At 42.1% G+C, this 27928-nt stretch overlaps 1 protein-coding gene across 33 annotated transcripts in view; it reads right to left on the bottom strand.

Moving 5' to 3' along the window:
• DIP2A (disco interacting protein 2 homolog A) overlaps positions 1 to 27928 on the bottom strand; it is a 113216-nt gene that overhangs the window by 71044 nt on the left and 14244 nt on the right. For all 33 annotated transcript variants that reach the window (XR_010154501.1, XR_010154509.1, XR_010154498.1 and 30 more), the window contains 4 exons: positions 16028 to 16099; positions 10179 to 10298; positions 3851 to 3970; positions 2127 to 2378 (listed from right to left, as the gene is read on the bottom strand). Coding sequence is in view for 21 of the 33 variants with exons in the window: in XM_063803614.1 (XP_063659684.1) it covers positions 2127 to 2378; positions 3851 to 3970; positions 10179 to 10298; positions 16028 to 16099 (564 nt within the window). In the remaining 12 variants the exon portion in view is untranslated. The remainder of the gene's footprint in view (positions 1 to 2126; positions 2379 to 3850; positions 3971 to 10178; positions 10299 to 16027; positions 16100 to 27928) is intronic.

The raw sequence follows: 27928 nt of genomic DNA, 5'->3' as shown, positions 1-27928 counted from the left end.
AGAATTGATCACAAAATGTTGATGCTAGGACTAACAAGAAAGGAAGAGATGATTACAGCTGCATTTGCAGGAGTCAGGAGCTGTCTTCCACCAACATAGGTAATAAACCTACATTATAAATAATTGCAGCCAAGTCCTTTTCAGAGAATGAAAACATCTAATTCAAACACACATTAGAGTTCAATGCTTTGCTTAAAGACACCCCACAATCACTGGAAAGTTGAGGGCTGTACGGTTAAACATTCTGAACTGTGGCTAATTTTTCATGCTGAATAAGCTTTTATTTCTAACCCACCAGGAAACAGTGTTGAGATGACTCAGCAATGGCTAATAAACTCAAACTACAAATGTTTTGTTTGCTCTCCTGCACCATCTCACCTAGAAAGGAGCTTCTGGGAGAAGAAATGAGGTAACAGAACATTTAAAACTACTGTTTTCCTGCCCCTGCCTCAGAATTGGAGTTAACTATGTATTTCTACAAAGTTAAATCACCAACGATGAACAGAGAAGGAAAACAACAGTGCAAAAGCTGTTTTCAAGATATGGACTGTACACCACCTTGAGGAAAGGTGGGCAGCAGCCTCTGGCCATGGAACACCCAGGAAAGCTACAGAAACAATCTGAGCAGGCTGTTTTCCTAAGAGAAACTTTCTCTGTGGAAAATGCTGCCTTCTGCTACCCTTGTAGTCTTGGCAGTTCCTCTATGAGCTGGAAGCAGTGTGGAGACAGAGCAGGGCACTGTGAGCTTTCATCTGAGATGGACGCCTCAGAAGAAGGACACATATTCAATGGAAACACAAGAGATGTATTGACTCAAACAAATAAAAACATGAAGAGCAACAGTGATGCACACTACAGAGGATGATGAGACAGAAGCTGTGGGCCACCCAACATACCCAACTTGCCCCCAGTCCAGCCAAATGACCGAGGTCTTACAAAAAAGAGCTCGGCACCCATGGGGACCCCAGCACAAACACCAGCGTGTCACAGGTGTCACCTTTCGGTTTTGGCAGAAAAGCAACAAAAAGCAAAGAAAATGAATAGGAATCAAGAAAACTGGTATCAGCCCTGGCTTCACCACTTAAGGCTGCTGTCTGATCTCAAGCAAGTTACAATCGCTGGACTTTTTTTTCTTCCTTCCTCATCTGGGAAAAAAAGGAGGGGATTAAGATGAGTCTTCAACAATACTGATTGTATTTTAAGGTACTTGTGCAAGAGTGTATGTGGGTTTCACATGCCAGCTACATACAGCTAACTATGCTGCTGTTTTAGTTAAAAAATAGAATTTCAAAGGATGAAAGGTTTACACTTTTTTCATCTCTAAGATGAATGTAATCCAAAGGATTCCATGATTTGGGAAAGATCCATGCATCATATGATTAGCTCTGACTGACACCTTTTCAGGCCAAAGGCTGTCTAACCTGGTATCTGGAGGAGCGAAAGCCCTCTACCCCAACCTCAGAATTCCAGCCAGGTACAGAGACAACCAATGGGCCTGCAGCTGTGAACACATAACCAAGAGGGAAGGCACAGACAACAGAGAGGCGGCCAGGTCAAGGGTGATGATCACAGCCACCAGCAGGTATGGATGTGTGCTGAGCATCTACCCCTGCACCTACTGCATGCACCAGCTTCCCCTCAAGAGCAGGAAGGTGTTATGACACTGAGAAACACCACACCCTTCTGGGGGACTATGAAAAATGCCACATGCCCCAAAGGACTAGGACTGCCAAATTAAAGAAGTATCAAGAACTACTTTTGTTACCAAAAGGACATTTCCCAGATGAAAAATACGTAGGTCTTGATGGGGGAAAAAATTTGCAACTGAGCTGTATTGTTTGTTCAAAAGGTTATTAGGGATTTAATCTGAATGATGAATTAACCAAATATTAGCCCATTTCTTTCAAGTGCAATTATTAAAAGCTCAAAATCAATTTAATGTCTCAGGCAGATAAGCCAGTATGGGTTATCTGGGTTGTGTGACCTCAGTCACTTGGAGAGCACTCAGGCCTGCAGCTAAGTCTGCAGGGTGGCGCTTGGCTCAGGTGCCCTCCATCTGCTCCTCTGTCCTGGACACTCCTGACCCCGCTCTGCTGGCACAGGGGCCGCAGCAGCTTGTTACTGACCTATGTGGGTGTGGGCCTCGAGGCCTGCGAGTGCAGTGGTAGCGGCGGCCCCCGGCGTGGCTGCAGCACTGGGAGCAGTGGTGGGTCTCCCTCCCGGGTGAGATGAGGTGGAGGATGCAGAGGATGAGGTGGACGAGCCCTGAATGACCCGGTCGAGCCAGGGCTCGACGCTGGAATGGCTCTGGAGCGGAGTGGAGGTGAGTCGCCCGGGTCGCCGTAAAGAGCCCTCATCTTCTGAGGCAGACGACGTGTCTGTGGTTAAAATAACGATGACAGGCATGATATCGGGATGAGTCAAGAGGAGGACGGAGTTCCCACTCACACTGGAGCCTCCCAGACCTGTGTGCAGCATGCTTCTGTACACCTGGCACAGCTCTGCCCAAAGCCACGCAGTCAGCTCAAAGGTCACCCTCAATCTAGAAGGGCATGCAAGAAGCCCTACTGTGGGGAAAATGATTCCATGAGCCCCCAGCTCCCCAGAGAGAACTCAGCCACAGGGTACCAGACACACTCAGTGAAGACAGCCTCTGATCTCCTAAACGGCTTCAGCATATACCTCAGTGGGGGTGTTCTGTGAATATCCAGTGCTGCACTGCATGTCCACAGAGTCGGACACCATATCCACACATCAGTCAGCATCACCCAGGGGTGAGCCTGTGCCCGGCCCTACACCTTGGAGGCAGTGAGAAGGCATCCTGGCCTGTGCACGGCCCCAGCAACAACATGGTGGCCATGGGAGAACCGCAGCCCTGTCTACATGCATCCTTTCAGGGGAGTCATGTGAACTAGCCCTAAAAACAATTCCTTCTCTGAGAAAATTGCTTCAGACAACAAAATTAACTGTACATTAAGGTTTCTTCAAGTCAGCATGACTGTGTGTTTCATTATGGGTTTTACAATTATTAAAACATTATTTTAAAATTGGACAGTGTCTATAGCTATATTTAGCAAAAACAATAATTTGACAGCCATTTCTAAGATTTTTTTCAACAATAAACTTCTTTTAAGCAAGAAAGTGTTACCAAAACCACTAAATCATCTTACGAATCTGGTGTGTTTGGTTTTATTGTGTAGTATCTCCAAATGCCTCAAACCAAAAATGGGTGTCACTATTTTTGATACTTTAAATATATGACAACAATGCAAGTTCATGAATGTGAAGTCATTAGACACTATCGACATCTTGTACAGTTTAACAGGAAGACTAAAATACATTACTGCTAGAGAGAAACCTCATATAAAAGTTTTCATTTCTAATGGTACCAACAATAAAACAACAACAAAATCAACCCCAAAACTTTCCAAATAGTCTTCTACTGTTGCATATAAGTCCTGGTTACAACCTGTTAAGTTATAGGTAATAAGATGACAATAACTGTAAAATTCCTAATTCAGGAAGCTTTAGCTTAGTGCTTATTTTAGGCTCCTCTTAGTGCTTTAGGTTCTTCTCTTTACTAAAAGACATAAATAGCATCTTAGTAAAAGAAATTAAGATCCACACAAAAAGTCTTATAGAAAGCAAGTACCCATTTGGGTAAGAATACTATGTACACCATAGATTTTCAGGTAAGGAATATGAGCATATGCAAACATTTTTAATCTCCAAATGCGTCCAATCTATACTACAGGCCAGACGGATATTCCAACTCAATGGGAAGTAAATAGGATAACATCAGGCCTGTGAAACACTCAAAAAAGCCACACTTGACATTGTTTATCAATACCTGGAGGGGTGTAGGTTTCCACAGACGAATGCACAAGGACAGAACGTCTCTTCGAAGGCATAGGCATCTTCCTCTCTTTGTATTTGGCCAAAGCTGCTTGCACGGCTTCAGTGTGGACATCTACACAGGAAGGACAGCAGTAAAAATACTTTTTACAAGACTGGTTATAAAGTAACAAATTAAGTTTCATGTTTTTGTTTGTTTTCAGTGGGGGTAAAAGGAATAGAAGCTCTCTCTGTCTATTCTCACATGTTGGTCCTAGATTTCTTTAAATATTTCTTTGTAGATCTAACTTCGGAATCTTGTAAATATTTCCTTAGTTATAAATCAAAACTGAATAAAAGAGAAATCCCCAAAATTGAAAATAAAGTGAAACAAATGAGCCTAAATGTGTATCTAGTTGTTGGTTTAAACCACGCTTGTTCAACCCGTGGCCCATGGGCCTCATGTGGCTCAGGAGGGCTTTGAATGCAGCCTAATACAAATTCGTAAAATATCTTAAAACATTATGAGATTTTTTTGCAATTTTTTTTTAGCTTATCAGCTATCGTTAGTGTTAGTGTATTTTATGTGTGGCCCAGGATAATTATTCTTCTTCCAACGTGGCCCAAGGTAGCCAAAAGATTGGACACCCCTGGTTTAAACTATTGCAGCTGACTTTAAAACACTGAAGTTAGACTGGTCAACCTCTACTTCCAGAAATATCTAATAAGGACAAAAATAACTGAACAAAAAATTTTAAACTCTCTCATATTGTTGATAGCAGTGAAGGCATTGTCATATAGATTCTTCGTGAGTCCTGTGGGATATGGCAAATGAAAAGCACTTAATAGTCTGATTCTACCATAGCTAGAGCTTGGACACTCATGAGGGAGAGGAGATACAAATGTAGATGAAAGAGGTAGGCTGGACACAGTGGCTCATGCCTGTAATCCCAGCGCTCTAGGAGGCTAAGGCAGGAGGATCGTTTGAGGCCAGGACCAGCCTGTGCACCACAGCAAGAACACATTTCTGAAAAAAAATTTTTTTTTTGAGATGGAGTCTCGATCTGTCGCCAGGCTAGAATGCAATGGCGTGATCTCAGCTCACTGCAATCTCCGCCTCCCGGGTTCAGACAATTCTCCTGCCTCAGCCTCCCGAGGAGCTGGGATTACAGGCACCCCCCACCACGCCCGGCTAATTTTTATATTTTTAGTACAGATGTGGTTTCGCTATGTTGGCCAAGCTTGTCTTGAACTCCTGACCTGGTGATCCGCCCGCCTTGGCCTCTCTAAGTGTTGGGATTATAGGTGTAAGCCACCGCACCTGGCCCAATTTTTTTTGTTTAATTAGGCAGGTGCAGTGGCATGCGCCTGTGGTCCCAGCTACTCAGGAAGCTGAAGCTGGAGGATCACTTGAGCCCAGGAGTTCCAAGGTGCAGTAAGCTATGCCTGTACCACTGCCTCCAGCCTGGGTGACAGAGTGAGAACCCAAGAAAGAAAAAGAGAAAAAGAAGGAAAGAAAGGGAAGGAAGGAAGAAAAGAAAGAGAGAGAGAGGATGGGCACAGTGGCTCATGCCTGTAATCCCAGCACTTTGGGAGGCCGAGGTGAGCGGATCCCCTGAGGTCGGGAGTTCCAGACCAGCCTGGTCAACATGGAGAAACCCTGTCTCTACTAAAAACACAAAATTAGCCAGGCATGGTGGTGCATGCCTGTAATCCTAGCTACTTGAGAGGCTGAGGCAGGAAAATCGTTTGAACCCGGGAGGCAGAGATTGTGGTGAGCCGAGATCACGCCATTGCACTCCAGCCTGGGAAAGAAGAGTGAAACTCCATCTCAAAAACAGAGAGAAAGAGAGAGAGAGAAAGAAGAGAAGAGAAGAGAAAAAGTGAAAGAGAAAGAGGGAGGGATGGAGGGAAGGGAGGGAGGGAGAGAGAGAGATGAAGTACAGACCCTGCAGTTCTGAATCTGAATAGATTATGTCACTACAAACAAATGTGGTATCCTGTCTTTTAAAAGTCTGTCTTACCTCTGTACAGTGAAAATGTCTACAAACAACAATCAGCCCAATAGCAATCAGCATCCTAGTGCCCAGACTGTGGTCTTGAAACACCATCCTCACTTAAAAAAACCCTTAGAAATGGCAGATTCTGGAGCAGGGGAGAAATGCCCAGGATGAACCTAAAACTTCTTATCCTAACAGCCAACCAGGAAATGGTCAAACAACTCGAGCCAATTTGAAGAGATTCCCAATGGCGAAGAATGGGACAATATGAATATCGGTAAGAATAAATACCAAAATGGACTGAAACATCAAATATGATACTGACAAAAGAAAAGAAGAAAAAGGAAAAGAGGAAACGCAATCAATTGGTTGCCATTGAAAGAGGCCAGTGACTCAACCTATTGTTCTGAAAACTAGTAAATAAATGGAAAGAATTAAATATTCATCTTGACTTTCTTTCCTGTACCAAGTTGTAAATAACAGAAGTTTCTCTTTATAGAAATATTCTGGCCTTTGAATGAAGAAGGAATGTCAGAATCTAAATTTCACCATTTTGCAGCCCAAAGGAAATCATCAATCTAAGAACTGAGAAAAATCACTGGTTTTCAAGCACCACAGTGAACAGCCAAGAGTCAGGCCCAACAGGCCTCTTGGTGGAGGAACACAGGGCCACCCATGACAGTCTTGTAAACAGTTGAACGTTGTAACCTGACTTTCATCAAACCTAGTGACCTAAAAAGCATGTCAGAGACACCAAGAGGAACCATCAGACAAACACAGCTCAGCTTCTCCTACAAACTAAGGTTCATAGAGGCTGAAAACACTTACCAACCAACTGCAATGTGTAGCTCTTATTTGAATCCTGGGTCCAAATAAACTTGTTCTTTAGAAGCCATACGAGCAAAAGCCATATGAACATTGGCTGAATATTTGATATTAAGGAAGTATTTATTGTTAATTACTTTGTGAAAATGGCATTATCTTTTAGAAATACAATCTTTTCAGATACAGAAACCAAGACTATTACGACATCAAAATGACAGAGATCGAGAATATTATGACATCTAAATGAAATAACATATCCGAGATTTGCTATGAAACCATATGGGAAGGGAGGAAGCAGGTAGAGTATAGATTAATCCAAGGCAGGGCATGGATGGCCAAGAATTTCTGGAGCTCGACTATGGGTCCAGGGGAGCTATAATACAATGATGGCCAGTTTTGTAGACGCTTCAATTTTCCCCAACAAATGTCTGAAAACATTTAAAAATCTCACATTTAAATGGCTTGTAGGGCCAGGTTAAACCTTTTCCTACTCAGGAAAGGTGAAGAATTCACACCTAGACATATGATAAAGGAAACTCATGGATATCAAAGACAGAACAATTCTAAAAGCTTCCAGAGAAAAAGGTAAATCACCTTGAAAGATCAAGAAACAGACTGACAATACTCAGTAGTAACACCAGGCACAAAAAAGCAATAGTTTTGAAGACAAAAGTGTTAAACCTAGAATTTTATATCCAGCCAAATTATCATTTAAACATGAATATTTAATAAAAATATTATCAGACATACAAGGTTCAAAAAGCATTTCCACACAAGGACTTAACTGAAAACACTCATGGAAAAAGGCACTCACGAAAAGAGAGCAAGAAACAAACTGAGACCCTTGTGATGGATTTGGAAGTTACTGTGATTCCCCTACTTTAAACATTATTGCTGTCTTAAAAAAAAAGGAAAATAAGTATAGATTAAAAACAACCTAGAACTAAAAATATAGATAATATCAACCTGATAGGGTATATCAACAGATCCAAAAATACTCAACAAACCCCAAGCACAAGAAACAAAACCAGCCCACGCGCATCATAATCAAATCACTCAACACCAGCATCTTAGTCTGCTCAGTTGCCATAACAAAACAGCATAAACTAAGTGGCTTAAACAACACAAATTTTTCTTACTGGAGACTGTATGTCCAAGATCAAGGTGCCTCATGGTTGGTGTCTGGTGAGGGCTCTCTTCCTGGCTTACAGACATCTGCCTTCTAACCATTGTACTCATAGGTTGATGGGGCAGGGCGGGGGCCAGCAAGCTCTAGTGCCTCTTTTTTTTTTCTTCCTTTTTTTTTTGAGACAGAGTCTCACTCAGGCTGGAGTGCAGTGGGGCAATATTGGCTCACTGCAACCTCCACCTATCGGTTCAAGCGATTCTCATGCCTCAGTCTCCAGAATACCTAGGAGTATGGGCATGTGTCATCACACCTGACTAATTTTTGTATTTTTAGTAGAGATGGGGTTTTGCCATGTTGGCCAGGCTGGTCTCCGCCTGCTTCAGCCTCCCAAAGTGCTGGGATTACAGGCGTGAACAACCACGCCTGGCCAATGCCTCTTCTTATAAGGGCACCAATCCCACCGTGAGGGCCCCACCCTCATGATCTCATCTAAACCTAATTACCTCTCAAAGGACCAAACTCCAAATAGCATCCCACCGGGGTTAGGGCTTCAATATAGGAATTTCAGAGAGGATATAATCGAGCCCACAGAACAGTGATAAAGAGAAAAATCTTAAAGGTGCGAGAAGGAAAAAAGACACATTAGATACAACAGAACACAGATAAGAAACAAAGTTGAAGGACTAACACTACTGATTTTAACACTTATTATTAAGGTATGATCATCAAGAGAACACTGTTTTGCCATAAAGACAGACGAATAGATCAATAGAACAGAACAGAGAGTCCAGAAATAGATGCACGCATTTATGTGCAACTACTTTTAGAAAAAAGTGCAAAGGGAATTCTCTGGAGAAAGCATAGGCTTAAGGAATGGCCCAGGAACAGTTGACTACCTCCATGCAAAAAAGTAAACTTTTGATTCATACCTTGTACTTACACTAAAATTAACTAAAAAAAAAGATCACAAACTTAAGGGCACTAAAATGGCACTAAAAAACCTAAAACTACAAAACTTGTACAAGAAAACACAAGAGAGAATCTTTGTAATCTTGGGTTAGGCAAAGATATCTTAAACACAAGAACAAAAGCACTATCGATTTAAAAAAATGATAACTTAGACTTCATCAAGATTAAAAACTTCTGCTCTTCAAAAGATACTTTAAAGAAACACAAAGAGAAATCACAGCCTGAGAGAAAATATTGGCAAATCATATTTATGATAAAAGACCTGTATTCAAAAGATAAAGAATACACCTAGTATAAACTTCACAAGGGCAGAAACCAGTTTATTAACATCACTTCCATGAGCAGGGAACAGGGTTGGGGAGAAGAGCTGGGACGTGTAGAAAATAAGGAGCGGCAGAAAGGAGGAGACCTTTTCTAGGACCACTCTCATGGAAAGTACACATGTGTGCGTGCATCTGCATCCAGGCGTGAGGACAACAGTGCTCAGTGCAATGCTGAGGGCAGCCATCTCAGGATTCAGAGGTATCAGGTGATTTTTAACTTTGTCCTTAAATTTGGTATAATATTTTTTATATATTTAACACTAAGCATGTATTATTTATACAATCAGAGAAGAAGCTGTTTGCCACATGATAAAGTTTTTTATCAATGTGTATCAAATTGGTAAGACATTATCTGTTCGAATATTTCTTAGACTATTTCTTTACACTCCCTGTTGAAAAAACATTTAAAATCTTAATCTTTGTTTTCAGTATTCTTAAAACAACCATTATCCCTATTAAAATTTTTTCTGAAAAAGGCCTGTCAAAAGAGCTTAAATGTGAAGAAAATATACAACCACACAGTGGTGAAAATATTAAATAGATAACGTGCTCAAGTTATTAATATATAAACTATAATAGAAAATGTGAATTTTTTTCAATGGCCATTCTATTGATTCAAGTAAAACATCAGAGACAAATTTAAATATTCATAAAAGCACTGCCAAACAGAGTGGCAGAAATCTAATTGGAAGGAAATCTCCAAAATTAGAAAAAGAAATACTAAAACACCAGCACCTAGCAGTAAAGCTGCTCCATAAAGCACAAAAATTATTAGTATCAACTTCAAAGTAAAAAGTGTACAAAAGTTTTAAAGAAATTATTCTAGTAAGAGTGAGAAGAAGACTTCTCTAGAGAGTTTTGTAGGCATCCCCTAAGAAAGTGCCACTAAAGCTACACCATACATTAAAACAGACTGTGGTTACGTGAAGGTTAAATGTTTTTCTTGAAAAAAATATGATGATGTACATTACTGCTTATGTGAAAATAATTTCTTTGGCAGATATTGTGGCAAAGGAAAAATAACTGGAAGACTTCATGGCAAGAGTCCAAGGGCTCCAGGCCCGTCCACCTTCCCCACTGCCTAGGCTGTGACCCTACCTGACCGGAAGCGCTCATCCCTCGAGGCGGTGGGCCGAGACTTCTGCTGCTTGGGTGCAGCGGCCGTGGTTTGTGAGGGCCCAGGAATTCTATTCTCTGCTTGCAGAGATGGGTCTATTCCTGAAACACAATTTTATGGGAATACCTTATGTGAACAATTTGCTTTTCCAATTATGAAAAAGTCCATTGAAAACAGCTTACATTTCTCATCTGTTGCATACCCTCTATCAAAGAGCCTTTAATCTGGAAGTCAGTGATAGACGCATAAATGCTGTGGGTTAAGGGCAACATCCACTTCCGTGCTCTCCTCTCCCTACATCACCCAGCCCTGCCTCTCATTCACCATCCGCATGAAGGGTGATGATCAAACAGCTGGCTCTGTACCCTTGGCAGCACAGTACATGGCAGCTCCCATCAGGGGTGGGAGCCGTGGTAGGAAGCCCTCCCAAAGCCCACTTCTGAATTACGTTTCCAAGTCTGAAATGGTCTGTGCTGTTCGTCCCCAGCATTGTTCTACAGTGTCGGTAAACCCTGAGTGAGAAACAGCTCACCAGACCACCACTGGGGTCCACCAGTAGCGCTCTGATACAAACAAGAAAAAAGTGAAAAGTCAGAGAAAACAAGAGCGAGAGGGGCATTAGAAAGATGGCGTCAGGGCCCAAAGTGCTGAGAGGCTGGGACCTGCTCAGGCCGGGCCAGCTGCCCTCGCCGCACCGCCCACTTGCTCCGCCTCCAAATCAGGGCAGATCAAGGTCACGCTGCTGCTCTCCACACTCCCTCACCAGGACCTCCACTCTCTAGGCAGTGGTCCCCTGGTCACAGATGCCCTCAAGACACATTACGGTGAGCGAAGGAATGGGGAACAGTTGTTCAAGTCACTGAACAAAATCCCTGGTATCATTTGAACCCAATTTGCTGACATTTGCAGACAGCACAAAGCAAAACCTGCAGCTGTGCTTCAACAAAAATATGCATTTAGCTTTAGCCTTTGTTTCAAAATGTTTCATAAAATTGGCCAGCAGGAATTGCAGTCCCGCTGGCTCCTCCAGCCCTTACCACTCCCTGAAGAGGCAGAGTCCACGCTGCCTCAAATCTGGGCAGGTCAGTGACTGCCCCAACAAGCGCAGTGTGGCAGAAGTGATGCTGTGTGACTTCCAAGGCTAGTCGTGAAAGGCGACATGGCTCTACCTGGCTCTCTGCAACACCACACACCAAGTCTAGAGTGTTAAGCCCCCCAGTGGAGGGGCCACATGAGGACAGAGGGAGACACAGGCAGGGGTGGGGAGCCAGGTGCTTGGCAGCAGGAGTCTCCCCACCCCAACAGCCACAGCTGTGACTGAGGAGCCCTCACAGGATGTTGGCCCAGGACTTGAGCACCCAGCTCTGGCTCTGTGGACAGGGACAAGGTAACATTTGAGCTGGGCCTACATTGCACATTTATGAGCAGAACAGATGCTGCTGATGTTGTTCAAGTACTGTGTACATTTTGGGGTGGTCAGTTATACAGCACTGGAGAATGGGAACACTCTCTACAGAAATCAGTATTAGCCCTTCAAAATGTGAGCATACATATGTACATATACATCCACACACACACGTGTGTTTGTGTGTGTCTGTGTGTGTATATATATGTACAAAACACATAATGAGCAGAGTCCCTACTGGCTTTTGGCTTTTTGTGACTGGATAAAACAACTTTAAAGTTCACAACGGACAATACAGAGTCTTACACCTTATGGATGATAAACAAGCATGCTGTAAAGTGACATATACACAGATGGACTTCCTTACACTTGTATTCCAAAATATGCATCCTTTTATTCCATTTATTCAACAAAGATACAAAACCCAATGTGAAATTATTGGATGAAGGAGTAGATGTATTTTTAACTTAACAGATATGAAGAGATAACTTTCCAAAAAGGTTACAGTAATTCACACTCCTACAAGCAATGTATGAAAAGTGCCATTTCTCCACTCTCTGTCAGCACTAGATGTTATAAAAAGTTCTAGAATTTTGCCAATGTGATAAGAGAAAAATGGTGCCCTTTAATTTGCATTTCCATATCTACCACTGAGTTTGAACATAATTTAATATTTATTGCCCATCCACATTTCCTCTCCTTTGGATTTCTGCTACTTTACCCAACTAAAGACCCTCACTAAAAGACCAGGAAGCCTCACTCCTTGTCTGCTGTGGACACCCTGAACTGTGTACACACACAGAGCTGTGGCCTGGCGAGTAGCAGCTCAGTCATTCTGAAATGTTCTCATTTCTAGGGAGCCTATCGCACCTGTCCATCTTTTCTGTTCTAGCTCCCAGGTCTCCTATCTTGCCTATGAAGACAATTCCTACTCAAAGGGGTGTTCAAATAGTCTCCTGAATTGTATGTTTTTATAATTAAAAACATATTTAGAACTTTAATTGTTCTGAAGTTTATGTTCACTAATGGTGGGGAGGAGGAAGAGGGTTCTTGCCTGCAGAAGGATAGTACCAGCTATTAAATTAACCCTTCCTCCTTCATATCCTCTCAAGTCACCTCTGGACATCTTTTCTTCCACTGACTGGGTCGTGCACTCTGTACACTGGCATCCTCCTGTGTGACTATAAAGCATATACAATCAGGTTTAGTATCTCAAATGCCAGTCCTTTATCACCAGTGTTCTTTTTCAAAAATTGATGGGCTACTCTCAGAACTTTGCCTCTTCTAACGGGTCACTTCCAATCCTAGGTTTAGGAAAACCTCAGGCCTGGTATTCAGACTGGACTACATTATGTTCACACACTAACTTGAGATCTGCCAGTTTTATAGGATGTATTAAGTTTTTCCAGTTAGGAAACTGGTATGTTTCTTCATATATTAGGGTCTTGGTTATTTCTTTCAAATAGATTTTACGATCCTAACACAGGTTCTGTCTTTCTTACCAAATGCATTAATAAGCATTTGACAGTTTGTTTTCATTATGAATAAGATTTTTTCATATTTGAAAACAGAAATATTGCTAGAGAAAAGCCGCATATTTGCCTTCTATCTTCATATCAAACCAAAATCACTTACTAATAGTTACATGAGCAGTCACATGAGTTTTTGAGGTATAAAATAATATCACCTATATTTAAAGATGATTATCTTTTGTTCTCTAATATTTATTTATTCTGCTTTGTTTTCCATCGCACTGCATCAGCTGTGACCACCCAAATAATGTGTAATAAGAATGGGCATGGCCAGCATTTCTGTTTACCCATTTGGAAGGGAAATGGCTACAGTATCTGGTTGTTTAGTTTGATGATTGCTGGTGATTTTGGACAAATGGGCTTTAGAGATATTTTAATAGTTTCCTTCAATCCCAATTTTGCTCTGAGTTTGTTTTTATTTTGGGTGAATAAATATCAGCATATAAAGAGCCTCGTCAATCTTCTTGTTGTTGTTGATCTGTTATAAAATATATCATACCAATATAGGCAATACAAAGCATGTATGCAGTTTAAGAATATTATTAAGAAACAATCAATGTAACCACCACATAGGTTATGAAATAAAACACTCAGTGCCTTAGGGGTCCCTGTGGCCCTCTCCAATTTAACTTCCATAAGGAAATGGTGTGCTGGCTTCTGTGAAAACCATTTCCTTCTCTTTCTGGACTCACTACACCAGCTCTCTAAATATTAACAGCTCGGTTTGGCGTCTTTTTTTAAGCTTGTATTGGCTATATGCCTTTGTAATTGCTTCCTTCATCCTCACGATGTTTACAAGATTCATTCTTGCTGATGCATGTAGGTCTTTAGCTTTCCGCTGTATGAATTCTGTTGATGGGTATTTGAGTTCTTGGCAGTTTACAGATATAATGAACATTTTTGTACAAGAGAATAAGGTGCAAACAAATAGGAGTTTCTCTAGGGCAAATATGTACCTGAAGAACTGCTGCACCTCTTCAACTTTACTACGTAATACTAGCTGCCTGCACCCTACTGATTGAATCCTCTCCAACAGGACAGATGGCTGTGGTTACAATGTGCATTGCTCTGATTACTAGTGAGGTTAAACATCTTTACATTTGCTCATTGGCTATTTGGATTTCCTCTTATGAAATAACCTATTTGAATCTTCATCCATTTCTCTACTAGACTTTTTCTTATCATGTTGGGAGACTTTCTGGCTATTAAGTTTAAACTAATTAAATTAAGGGAAGGTGTGGTGGCTCACACCTGTAATCCCAGCACTTTGGAAGGCTGAGGCAGAAAACTCACTTGAGGTCAGAAGTTCAAGACCAGTCTGGGCAACATAGCGAGACCCCATCTCAATCAGTAAGCTGGGCGTGGTGGTGCACACCTGTAATCCCATGTACTCAGGAGGCTGAAGTGAGAGGACTGCTCAAACCCAGGAGTTTGAGACTGCAGTGAGCTATGATCACACCACTGTGCGCCAGCCTGAGCAACAGAGTAAGACCTTGCCTCTTACGTGCAATCATCATACATGGCTGGTGTTTCATATACTGGACAATGCAGTCAGAGAACATGTCCGTTACTGCAAGAAGTTCTACTGGACAGCACTGCTCGGTACATTCTGGATACTAGTTCTTTTTTTTTTTTTTTTTTTTTTTGAGATGAAGTCCCACTCTGTCACCCAGGCTGGAGTGCAGTGGCACAATCTCGGCTCACTGCAACCTCCACCTCCCAGGTTCAAGTGATTCTCCTGTCTCAGCCTCCCGAGCAGCTGGGACTACAGGTACGCACCACCATGCCCGGCTAATTTTTATATTTTTAGTAGAGACAAGGCTTCCCTATGTTGGCCAGGCTGGTCTTGAACTCCTGACCTCATGATCCCCCCACCTCAGCCTCCCAAAGTGCTGGGATTACAGGCGTGAGCCACCGCGCCTGGCCTCTGGATACTACTTCTTATTTGTGTTACAACTATCTTCTCACACTCTGTAGTTTGTCTTTGCAATCTCTTTATGATGACGTTTGAAAAAAAGAAGTTCTTAATTTTAATGTGGTCCAATTAATCAATCCTTTCCTTTATGGTTCCTGCTTTTTGGTACCTTTAGTGACATCAAAAAATCCTTCCTATCTTGAGATGGTAACAATTTTCCTATAAGATTTTCTAAAGGCTTTAAAGACCTTTCACATTTAGGCCTAATACATCTGGAACCAATTTTTGTCTCCAATGTCATGTGTTTCATATATGGATAAAGAACTATGCCAGCACCATGCCTGCCACACCACCATTCCCATGTGCAAAGTCCGCACACATATGCATTTGTCTGAGCTGTCCAGTCTGTCTTAGTGACAACAGCTTTAATAATAACTCTTCATATCCTGGTTGGGCCAATCCTCTCACCTCATTCTTTTTTGAAAATATTTTGGGTCTCTTGACCTTTTATACTTGGATATACATTTTAGAACTAACTCGTTAAGTTACACACACACACACACACACACAAAACCTACTGAAATGATGAATGCACTGAATCTACAAATCAATCTAATGTGGGAAGAACTGACATCTTTACAATAGATGCTCTAGCCCTAGTAAGAATTGTGCCAGGTTGTTCATAATCATAAAAATAAAATAAATCCTCTTTGGGAATGAGATCTGAGATCTGTATCAAGCCAGAGCTTTAAATTATAACCTATGCCTTTGGATTTTATTATTTAACATTAGAGGCATATTTTTCAAGACCAGCCTGGGCAACACAGCGAGACCCTGTCTCAATCAATAATCAACATATACCAGTGTTTAAAGTTGGTTTAACATTGCTAACAAATGTTAAACTCTAAAAACAATTTAAAAATCACGTGTTATGAAACAATATAATTGCTATGTAACACCTGAGTGTATTGACCTTACCTTGAATAAGCGGTATATAACGTGCAAGCAGCTTTGCCCTTTTCTTTTCATATCCTTTTTGAGTGATGTCACCTAAAACAACAATGGAAAAAAGAATTGCATTTCTTCTACAATTCCAAAATTTTAAAATTAAACATCAATTTATGATTGAAAAACTGGAAACACTAATGTCCTTCCATGAAGTGTTTGGACAAATAAACTATAATGGACCCATAAAATGGAATACCACTCAGCAGTAAAAAAGGAACAAACTACGGATACACACAGCAATTTGGATAGATCTCACATGCATGCTGCTGAGTGAAAGAAGCCAGACTCAAAAGGCTACTGAATACTCAACTTTTATGACATTCTGGAAAAGATACAACCATAGCGTCAGATACAGATAGTGGTTGCCAGGGGCTGGGAGTGAGGAAAAGACAAGAGAATTTTGAGGGTGGTGAAACTGTTCTACGTTGGGAGTGTAGTGGTGGTTACATGAGCATATGCGTTTGTCAAAAATCTGTACTACTGTAGAAGAGTAAGGGTGAATTTTACTGTGTGTAAATAACACTTCAAATTTTAAAAATTGTGATCACCATCCCCTGGGAGCTTGCCAAAAATGCAAACTCTAAGGCCATATCCCAAATTGACAGAATCCAAATCCGCACTTTATCAAGATCCTCCAGTAATTCCTGTGCAGGTTCAAGTTTCACAAGTATTGCAATAAGGGACCCATGGGACACAAGCCGTCCCAGGCCAAGGGGTGTCCTTGGGAAAGGAGGAAAAAGGACGGCTGTTCCAGTAAATTATCATAAGGAAAAACAGCCTGAAAACAAATTAAACCACCTAGGAATGAGGTAGGAAATGCACCATCATGAAAACACTTCTTAATGTAAGCACACTATTTGGTTTCCTACACATACCTGGAAGTTCTAACAGTGGATGTGTGATGTGAAGACTTTATTTAGACCAGAAATACATATTACAATTCTCATGATTAGCTTGTCCTCTGGGTGAACATGGTAGAGTTTTTAGTGTTTTGTAAGATCTCCCTTCTCTCAAAACAAGCAAGCAAAGCAGTAAGGCTGCTGTGAATCAGAAGACACAGGCTGATGTCATTTATTGAGTACATAATCGAGTATTTCCTTTAGATGTATTTTTTATTGCAGGATTTGTTGTGTGAACAGACTGACACCGTTGAATATCTGACATCTAAGTTAAGCCTCAGTGGAAGCCTCTGGGTAGGCATTAATATGCCATCCTACAGAAGAAGAGCCTGAGCCACGGCCTGTGGGCCAAGCAGCTGCTCTGGTCCAGACCAGCCTACCACAACCTCCCCACCTACTCCACCCTGCACTGCGCCCAAGCCCTGCCCTCTGCACAGAGCCTCTGCTTTAAGAGCTCACTTGGCTCCTCCCAAGCCTCTCATGCTTATCTGCCTGTCCTTCCATTTATTTATTCCCTGTGTCCCCACTGTGTTCCATCTCTTCAGACTTTTTTTTTTGCATTTAGTGTCTTTTAGACATATTTTCTTATAGCTTCTTTCTATAGTGTCTTTTAGAAACTTTTTTATAGTGTCTTTTAGAATATATTCTGCAGAATGCATGTTGCTTTGTGTCTGTGTATTTTTAATTGACCCGAATGGCATTATATTATAAATCACTATTTTCTTCCCTAAGCCTTCCATTTTTAAAACCAACCCTTCCTCAATGCAATGAGCACACCTGATCCACTGCACTGACCCGGGTACCCCTTGGAAGTACGTCATCCTTGTTCACCCCCTCACTCCATCACTGGACACTTCCAGGTCCACAGCCAGCCACCACCCACACCAACATGCTCAGTGCTGCAGTGACAATCCTCATCAGGTTCAGGATATAACTCTACAATTTCACTTATTAAATTTCAACTTGTGCACAACTTTTTAAGGTTTAGAAGGCAGTAATTTTCAAATGTGCATGTGTGTAGGAGAGGCAATTAATCTGCATCACAGAGGTACGGAATATGGCTCTGGCTGAACTCCACTGCTGCAGAAGAATCTCACTTAGGATCACAGATGCCAAATCTCTAGTAATATCACCAAGTCCTTCACTCGGCAACACAGTTTCTAAAAACCCATTCTCAAAAGCACTCAACTACCCCTACAGGTCACAGGAACAAAGATGAGTAGTGCACAAGGGTGATAACATGCATGGAAGCTGACACTTCCTATAATGACAAAGCCTTCTTCTCAAATAGCTCACGAAGGGTCTGCCTGAGGCTGTTTGACAGTTAACATTTTTAAAATATAATAGGAATATACTCTAAAATAACAATAAATTGTACAGTAAATACATAAACCAGTAAAATTCATTTATCATTACCAAGTATTATGTACAGTACCTAATTATATGGATTAGATTTTTAAGATTGGCAGCACAGCAGGTTTGTTTACACCAGCATCACCACAAACACGTGAGTAATGTGTTGTGTTACAATGGCTACAAGGTCACTAGGTGGTAAGAATTTTTAGCTTTATCATGATCTCATGGAGCCACTGTTGTATATGCGGTCCATCGTTGCCCGAAACATCTACTGGGCATATGACCAGAAATGGATACAGTTGTTCATAGTACTCCCTTATCATGCTTTAATGTCTGTGCAGTCTATAGAGATTGCCCTCTTTCATTCCTGACTGGTAATTTGTGTCTTTGGTATTTTCTCACTGTCGGTCTTGTTAGAGGTTTATCAAATTTATTATCTTTTCAAAGAACCAGGTATTGGTTCTACTGTTTTTTGTTTTTGTTTTTGTTTTTTTGAGACGGAGTTTTGCTCTGTCACCCAGGATGGAATGCAGTGGCACAACTGGCTCACTGCAACCTCTGCCTCCTGCGTTCAAGTGATTCTCCTGCCTCAGCCTCTGGAATAGCTGGGATTACAGGCATGCGCCACCACGCCTGGCTAATTTTTGTATTTTTAGTAGAGATGGGGTTTCACCATGTTAGCCAGGCTGGTCTAGAACTCCTGACCTCAAGTGATCCACCCGTCTCAGCCTCCCAAAGTGCTGGGATTACAGGTGTGAGCCACTGCACCTGGCCCCACTGATTTTTTCCTATTGTTTTTTCTGCTTTCAGTTTCACTGATTTCCGCTGTTATCATTTTCCTTCTGTTAGGAAACACAAAACCATAATGAGATACCACTATATGCCTATTCAAACAGCTAAAGCTTTAAAAATACTGACAATGTCAAGTGCTGACAAAGACTGTGAAGCAATAGAAACTCATATATTGCTGATGGGCATGCAAAATGGTATAGCCACTCTGGGAAACAGTGTGGAAGTTCTTTATACAGTAAAGCAAACACTCACCAGATGACCCAGCAATTCCACTTGATTATCTACCCTAGAGAAGTAAAAACTTGTGTTCACATAAAAACCTGTACACAATTGTTTATAGCCACTTTATTCTTAATCACCAAAAAACTAGAAACAACCCAGATGTCAAGTGAATGAAGAGACTGTGACGTAACCATACTATGGAAAACTACTCAGCAATAAAGAGGAACAGACTATTGATACTCGCAAAAGTGTGAATAAATTTCAAAATACATTACGCTGAAAGAAGAAAGCCATTCTCGAAAGGTTACATGCTATATGATTCCATTTATATGACATTTCTGAAAAGATAAACCCATAAGGATAGGGAATAGATCAGCTAGGGGACCGGGAGACTGTAAAGGGATAGTATGAGGAGTGTTTGGGGATGATGGTGCTGTTCTTTTTCTTTTTTGGTCTTTTATTATGTTTTAGAGTCAGGGTCTCACTCTGCCACCTAGGCTGGAGTGCAGTGGCATAGCTTACTGCAGCCTCCAACTTCTGGGCTCAAGCAAATCAGCTTTCCGGAGTCTGAAAGGAGTGTCTGACAAAGAAGTACTTCAGGCACTTAGCAGCTGGGTGACTCCACAATGGACCAAGTGTGGCTAAGGAAGAAGCACCCCAACAGGGCATGACACAATGGCTGGGAGCCCCAAGGGCCCGGCAGGTTCCAATCCAGTACAGTACAGTCTGCCTTTGGTCAGGTCACTTTTACCGCTTCCAAGGTGGGCACCAGCCAGAAATCAGATACACACCAGAGACCCTGGACCCAAGTGAGCTGGACACAGCTGCCAGCGTTTATTCCTTTGGAAAGGTGTTGGCCTTTCCCTTGCTGCCAAAGAACGGGTCCAAAGAGTCCACTAGGTCCCAACTTGGGCCACACAAGCTTACCCAGGATCCCAAGGCAAGGTCTCTGTGCCATGGCAGCTGGGAAAGCCCACAGCTGCCACGACTAGACAGGTCCTACTGGAGGTGCCGACACAGAGCAGGAGGAAACAATAAAATGAGGGATGATCCACACCTGATATGGTCTGGCTCTGTGTCCTCCCCACTCACATCTCACTTTGAATTGTAATAATCCCCACGTGTCATGGGAGGGACCCAGTGGGAGGTAACTGAATCACGGGGGCAGGTTTTTCCCCATGCTGTTCTCCGGATAGTAAGTCTCACAAGATCTGATGGTTTTATAAAAGGACAGTTCCCCTGCACACACCCCCTTGCCTGCCACCACGTAGGACGTCCCTTTGCTTTCTTCATCTTCTGCCATGATTGTGAGGCCTCCCCAGCCATGTGGAACTGTGTGTCCATTAAACCTCTTTCCTTTATAAATTACCAAGTCTCGGTTCTGTGTTTGTTAGCAGCATGAGAACAGACTAATACAATACCTGACCATAATAAAACTTGAAAACAGATGCCACAAAAAAAAAAAATACAGGCAGTCTCCAAGCTCGTGACACAGAACAAAAGGTGAGGAAAATCTGTGAAGAGTAATATTTTGCACGGTGGCACCACTCACTGGTAACAGTCGTTCTTATACTTAATATAAGCACGTAGAGATTTCACTTTCCAAGTCTTAAAGTTTCCAAACACAGGGGTCTTAAATATACAGATCTAATACACAAAAGTAGAGCCTATCTGACTGCAATTTAAATTATTTATGCAGCCAAGCATGGTGGCTCACATCTGTAATCCCAGCACTTTGGGAGGCCAAAGTGGGAGGACTGCTTGAGCCCAAGAGTTAGAAGCCACCTTGGGCAACATAAAGAGACCCTGTCTCTACAAAAAGAGAAAAAAAAACCAATTAGCTGGCTGTGGTGGCACATGCCTATAGTCCTAGCTACTAGGGAGGCTGAGGTGGGAAGATTGCTTGAGCCCAGGAGTTTGAGGCTGCGGTGAGCTATGATCGCACCACTGCACTCCAGCTTGAATAGCAGAATGAGACCTTAAAAAAAAATAAGCAAATTATTATGCTTAACACTGAAGAGTATAGATATGCTTCCACAGTAGTGTTTGAATGTCCACTGTCTCATTCATTTGTAATTAAAAGCGGGCTTTTTTAATGTTTAGTAAATATTTTATCTCAGTTTTTAATAAAATATGAAAAATATGTTCATTAAACTGAATACATACACACACATAGGAACTCCATTTATGGCACTGACAAAATTATAGCACTCAGACCAACTCTTCCAATGGGAACAACTAAAAAGATCACATTAAAGTTTTTCTTTAAATCTGAAGACATTACAGTAGTGAAGAACTGAGGGCCAAGCGAAGTCAAAAAGTAATCACCAAGTAGCTGAACTGAGTGGAACTTGGACAGACTCAGAGAGGCAGGAGCTCATCACGGTCGAGGTGCCCTGGAAAGCATCCCAGGTTGTTTGTTGGGACTCAGAAGGACCACACCTTGGGTATGAACTAAAAATAGAGCAGCACTCATAAGGACTGGAGCCAGTTTCAAATCACTTTCTCTCTATATAGATTAAAGTGATCTTGGACTGCATGTATTCCCAACCTATCTACCTACCAGATGCAAAAGAAAGCCCTTTGTGGTCACAAATGATCACTATATAGACAATGTCTGGCATTTGATCAGAAGTAATAGGCACATATGGCAGCAAGAAACTATGACTAAAATCCATGAGAAACAATAATAGAAAGCTATAGAAAATGGAACTTTAGAATAACCATAATCAATATGTTTAGGGAATTAAAAAGCAGGATTGTGAATTAAAAAAAAAAACATAAATTCTAGGACTGAAAAATACTGTATCTCAAATCCAGGAATAAATTTAATGAAAGGTGTGCAAGACCACTACCCAGAAACTAACAACATTATAAAAACATTACTGAGATAAATTAAAGACCTAAAGAAATGAAAGGATATACCACATTCATGAATCTGAAGACTCAATACTGTAAAGTGTAATTTCTCTCCAAGTGGATCACAAGAGTCAGCCTGAGTAATTCTTGAAAGTTTTGCCAGGCGTGGTGGCTCACGCCTGTAATCCCAGCACTTTGGGAGGCCGAGGCAGGCAGATCACCTGAGGTCCGGAGTTCGAGACCAGCCTGACCAACATGGAGAAACCCTGTCTCTACTAAAAATACAAAATTAGCCAAGCATGGTGGCACATGCCTGTAATCCCAGCTACTCGGGAGGCTGAGGCAGGAGAATGGCTTGAACCCGGGAGGCGGAGGTTGCTGTGAGCCGAGATCGCGCCATTGCACTCCAGCCTGGGCAACAAGAGCGAAACTCCCTCTCAAAAAAAAAAAAAAAAAAAAAAATTCTTGAAAGTTTCTTGCATAGAAATTGACAAGCTGATTCCAAAGTATATAGGGAAATACAAAGGGCCAAGATTAGCTAAATCAAGCTTGAAAAACAAAATAAAATTAAAAGGGCAGACTTTACCAGATATGAAGACAGAATGGAGCAGGTGCTAAGATAAACAAGTAGAACAACACAGCAGAAATCAGTCCAAAGCAGCAGGGGAAGGATAGCCTCTTCCAAATGTTCTGAGTCAACTGATTACCCAACTGCACTAGAAATGAAATCACTGTTCCCTCACACCACGCATGAAATTAAATTCCAGGTGAATTACGCATCTAAATGTGAAAGATGGCCGGGCGTGGTGGCTCACGCCTGTATCCCAACACTTTGGGAGGCCAAGGCAGGTGGATCACCTGAGGTCAGGAATTCGTGACCAGCCTGGCCAACATGGCAAAACCCCGCCTCTACCAAAAAAAAAAAACAAAACAAAAAAATTAGCTGGGTGTGATGGTGCGTTCCTGTAATCCCAGCTACTCAGGAGGCTGAGGCAGGAGAATCACTTGAACCAGGGAGGCGGAGGTTGCAGTGAGCCGAGATCGTGGCACTGTACTCCAGCCTGGGCGACAGGACAAGACTCTGACTCAAAAAAAAAAAAAAAAAAAAGAAATACACACACACACACACACACACAAATATCTTTTTTTTTTATTTTAGGCGGAGTCTCACCCTGTCACCCAGGCTGGAGTGCAGTGGCGCAATCTCAGCTCACTGCAACCTGACCCTCCTGGGTTCAAGCAATTCTCTTGTCTCAGCCTCCCAAGTAGCTGGGATTACAGGCGCCTGCCACCACGCCCAGCTAATTTTTGTATTTTTAGTAGAGACAAGGTTTCACCATGTTGACCAGGCTGGTCTTGATCTGCCTGCCTCAGCCTCCCAAAGTGCTGGGATTACAGACGTGAGCCACCACGCCTGGATAAAAATATATACGTATAAATCTTTAGTTTTGATATTCTATTAGGAAAAAGGGCACGTGATTCCTTGACTTACCATGGGAGGGGTAAGCTTAAGTCAATGTTGCTAGATTTACCCAAACAATCGGACAGGTCCTATTGGAGGTGCCCACACAGAGGAAGAGCAGGAGGGGCAAGAAAACGAGGAGTGATCCATACCTGACCAGTGTAAAACTTGAAGACAGATGCACAGAGAAATTAAATGATCCTTTTTACATATCCACGGCCTAGCAGGGGTACGTCAACTTCCAGATTAAGAGCGATGCTACAGGCTGGGTGCAGTGGCTCACGCCTGTAATCTCAGCACTTTGGAAGGCCAAGGCAGGCAGATCATTTGAGGTCAGGAGTTTGAGACCATGGTGGCCAACATGGTGAAACCCCATCTCTAATAAAAAATACAGAAATTAACCTGGCATGGTGGCACACACCTGTAATCTCAGCTACTGGGGAGGCTGAGACTGGAGAATCACTTGAACCCAGGACGCGGAGGTTGCAGTGAGCCAAGATTGTTCCACTCCACCACTCCAGCCTGGGCAATAGAGTGAGACTCTGTCTCCAAAAAAAAAAAAAAAAATAGAGTGATGCTATGACTAGAAGACGTGAGATTCATCCCAAATCTGCCTTGAACACCCTAGATCTGCTTCCTCTATATTGAGCACACATTGACTCCTACACTTACTACCCTGTCTGATGGCTCTCTCCATTTCCCTCCTTTTCCTGAGCTCTTCCCCATGCTAGTCTCTATCTGTGCTTCTGGGCTAGTGCCCTGTGCCTTCCTCGGGCACTCTTCTCCAAGAGGACTGTGGAGTCATGCTGATGCCAACTCTGTAGATTGCTCAACCTCTATTTGTTTCAAAAATACACTTGGGAGAAAAAAACTACCACAACATGGTATAACCATATAAGATAATACCACACGGCAGTTAGTTAGATTGAGCCAGAGCTACATGTATTAACATAATCATCATAATTTTTTTTTTTTTGAGACGGAGTCTTGATCAGTCCCCTAGGCTGGAGTGCAGTGGTGTGATCTCAGCTCACTGCAAGCTCTGCCTCCCGGGTTCACACCATTCTGCCTCAGCCTCCCAAGTAGCTGGGACTACAGGTGCCCACCACCATGCCTGGCTAATTTTTTTTTTTTTTTTTTTGTATTTTTAGTAGAGATGGGGTTTCACCATGTTAGCCAGGATGGTCTCAATCTCCTGACCTCGTGATCCACCCGCCTTGGCCTCCCAAAGTGCTGGGATTACAGGCGTGAGCCACTGCGCCCAGCCAATCATCATAATTTTTAAAACATAATATTGAGGTAAAAAGCAAGTTTCAGAAGGATTTATAAAGATGATTTACATAGTTTTAAAATATGCAAAAACACTATCGATTGTTTCAGGATATATGGAAATGCAATTAAATGATAAAATACCAAATTCAGGAGAGAAGTTGGGAAGATGACAAATGGAATCAGAGAGTGAATGGGAGTCATCTCTCTCTATAATGGTTCAAATATGAATCTAATGTGTCCAAATCTTCATTTTTTAAAAATTGGGTGGTAGGTACGTGGGTACATATATCATGACTCACACAAGTTTTTGGTATGTTTGAAATATTTCACAATTAGAGAAAAATCAAACAAGAAGCAGTCTTCCACATTCAGAAGTTTCTAACTCTTAAAAGACTTTCAAACTGAAGCCTGTGGCTGACTATACTGCACTTTCCAAGGACCAGAGAGTACTTGCTCAATATGAATGTCTGCCATATTTTCTACAGTACTCATGAGCTTGTTTAAATTATTCCTTCTAACAGAAGTAAGACCCTGAACATGCATTCAGGACATATAGGTAGATAACAATGTCAGTGAAAGGTAACAAGACTCTTCCATAAAAATATAGCTCTTGGCTAACAAGTTTGTGTATAAATAGGTAATAAACCTTTTTAAATAGCAGGTATTTAATGGAAGAATGTTTTTAAATATCACTTGGTGAGCTAAAGCCACATGGTGAAATAATTCTTAGTAAACATTCATGATTAGAAAACTTAGACTAGCCTCGCAACTGAAAGGAGAACTTAGATATTATCCACTTCCATGTTTTTCCAACCTTTCAGCTGCACATCTTCTGTTCAACTGAACTCTTAGGAAGAGTGTAAGTGGAGAAGTGTCTCTGGTTGAGGCAGACATAGGGCTGCTCTCTGAGTGCCCACTTCCCCAAACAACTGGTGGTACCTTCTACAGGAATACATCAGCAGACTCTGGAAAACCGATGAAAACCATATCCTTTCCTCATTACAACCTCCCATCCTCCTCCACAACTTTGTTCAAAGGATGCACTGTACATCTGCTGCAGACCTGCTCCATCCCTATCTTCCCTAATCAGATAATCCTCACTGCTCTGATCCACCGTTCCAATTTCCCAGAATCTAGACTATGAATTCCTTTTCAATTTTGAAAACCTAGCAGGATGTGGGGGTGCGCAGCTATAGTTCCAGCTACTTGGGAGGCTGAGGCTAAATGATCACTTGAGCCCAAGCCCAAGAGTTCAAGACCAGCCTAGGCAACACAGTGAGATCTCACCTCTTTAGGAAAACACAAACCAAAAAACAAAAAAACCTCTTCAACCATTTCAATGAGATTTGGGGAAGTACAGTCATCTTTACCTGATGATTGGTCATGAATACTGACCCAGAAAATCCTCCACACACATTTCCCTGCCTCAGCTGCACAGATGCCCACACATGTTCTGTCTCCTTCCTCAGTCTTCCCTGCAGTCTCTCCCTTCTCTGCCTTTCCCGTATGGATTTGGGTTCCTCAGAGTTTTTTCCTAGGCTCTCTTTGCATTATTCATTTCTCCTTATGGGGTAATCATATTCACTCCAATTACTATCTATGTGCTGATGACTTCCAAATTACTAGCCTAGCCCTTTCTAGAAAGTACTAGACTCATATATCCAAATGCACTCTGGGTCCCACCACTCAGATCTCCTAGAGCAGCCTCACACTCCTTTTGTGTTCCACGTCTTCGTGAGCAGCACCATCATCTCCCAGACAGGTGTTTCAGAAACTCCAGAGTCACCCTAGACCCTCCTTTACTGTGCACTTCACACAGAAGCCTGCTGGCTCTACTTCTGATTGCCCTCTCCATCTTATTGGCTCAGCTCTGTCCAGACCAGCAAAATCTCTTGCCCTGGATTACTGCAATGGGTTTTTCAAGCTAACTTTTCTGTCCCCCAATTTCAGACTCCTCCAATCTACTTTTCACATACTGCAGAACAATCTTTCTAAATCAAAGAGGGAGACAGAAAGAGACAAAAGAGATTATGCAGAAATGTTTTGTTAATACATTTTTTAAAAAGGTGGGGCAGTGTGGGGGTACTGCTGGCTCCATTATTTATTAAAGAAGACCTGTTTAAAGTAAAGCACCTGGCCAGGCGCAGTGGTTCACGCCTATAATTCCAGCACTTTGGGAGGCCAAAGTGGGTGGATCACTTGAAGTCGGGAGTTCGAGACCAGTCTGGCCAACATGGTGAAACCCCATCTTTACTAAAAATACAAAAATTAGCCAGGCGTGGTGGCACACACGCCTGTAATCCCAACTATTTGGGAGGCTGAGGCAGGAGAATTTCTTGAACCCAGGAGGCGGAGGTTGCAGTGAGCTGGGATTGCGCCACTGCACTCCAGCCTGGGTAACAGAGCAAGACTCTGTCTCCAAAATAAAATAAAATAAAAAATAAATAAAGCACCCAAGAAAAACCACCCCCATGCCCCCCCCCTTTTTTTTCCCTGAGACATGGTCTCACTGTGGCACCCAGGCTGGAGTGCAGTGGCATAATCACGGTTCACTGCAGCCTCAATCTCAAGCAATCCTCCCACATTGGCCTATCAAATAGTTGGGATTACAGGCATGCACCAACACACCTTGCTAATTTTTTTTTTCTTTGTAGAGACAGGGTCTCCCTATGTTGCCCAGGGTAGTCTCAAACTCCTGCCCCATAGCCTTTAATTAAAAATAGGAAATTGACATCTGTTTACAAGATTCACTGAGTTCTTGAATGTGTACACATATTTTCATCTTGCTCATTTTCTCTCCTTTGTCGAGAGCAGTGGTAGGAATAAAATGTATTTTCATGGTATTTGTTGTTAATAGGAAGCCTTCATGCAGAACATACACTTTGCTGTTGTCCAGTACAGCAGCCACTAGCCATGCATGGTTAAATTTTAATTAATTAAAAGTAAATTAAATTGAACAATCAGTTCCCTCGTCCCACTACCCACATTTCAAGTGTTCAGTAGCCACAT

Source organism: Pan troglodytes, chromosome 22 (assembly GCF_028858775.2).
Source record: "Pan troglodytes isolate AG18354 chromosome 22, NHGRI_mPanTro3-v2.0_pri, whole genome shotgun sequence".
In the NCBI taxonomy this organism is placed as follows: Eukaryota; Metazoa; Chordata; class Mammalia; order Primates; family Hominidae; genus Pan; species Pan troglodytes.
This window is presented reverse-complemented; position numbering and strand designations above follow the sequence as displayed.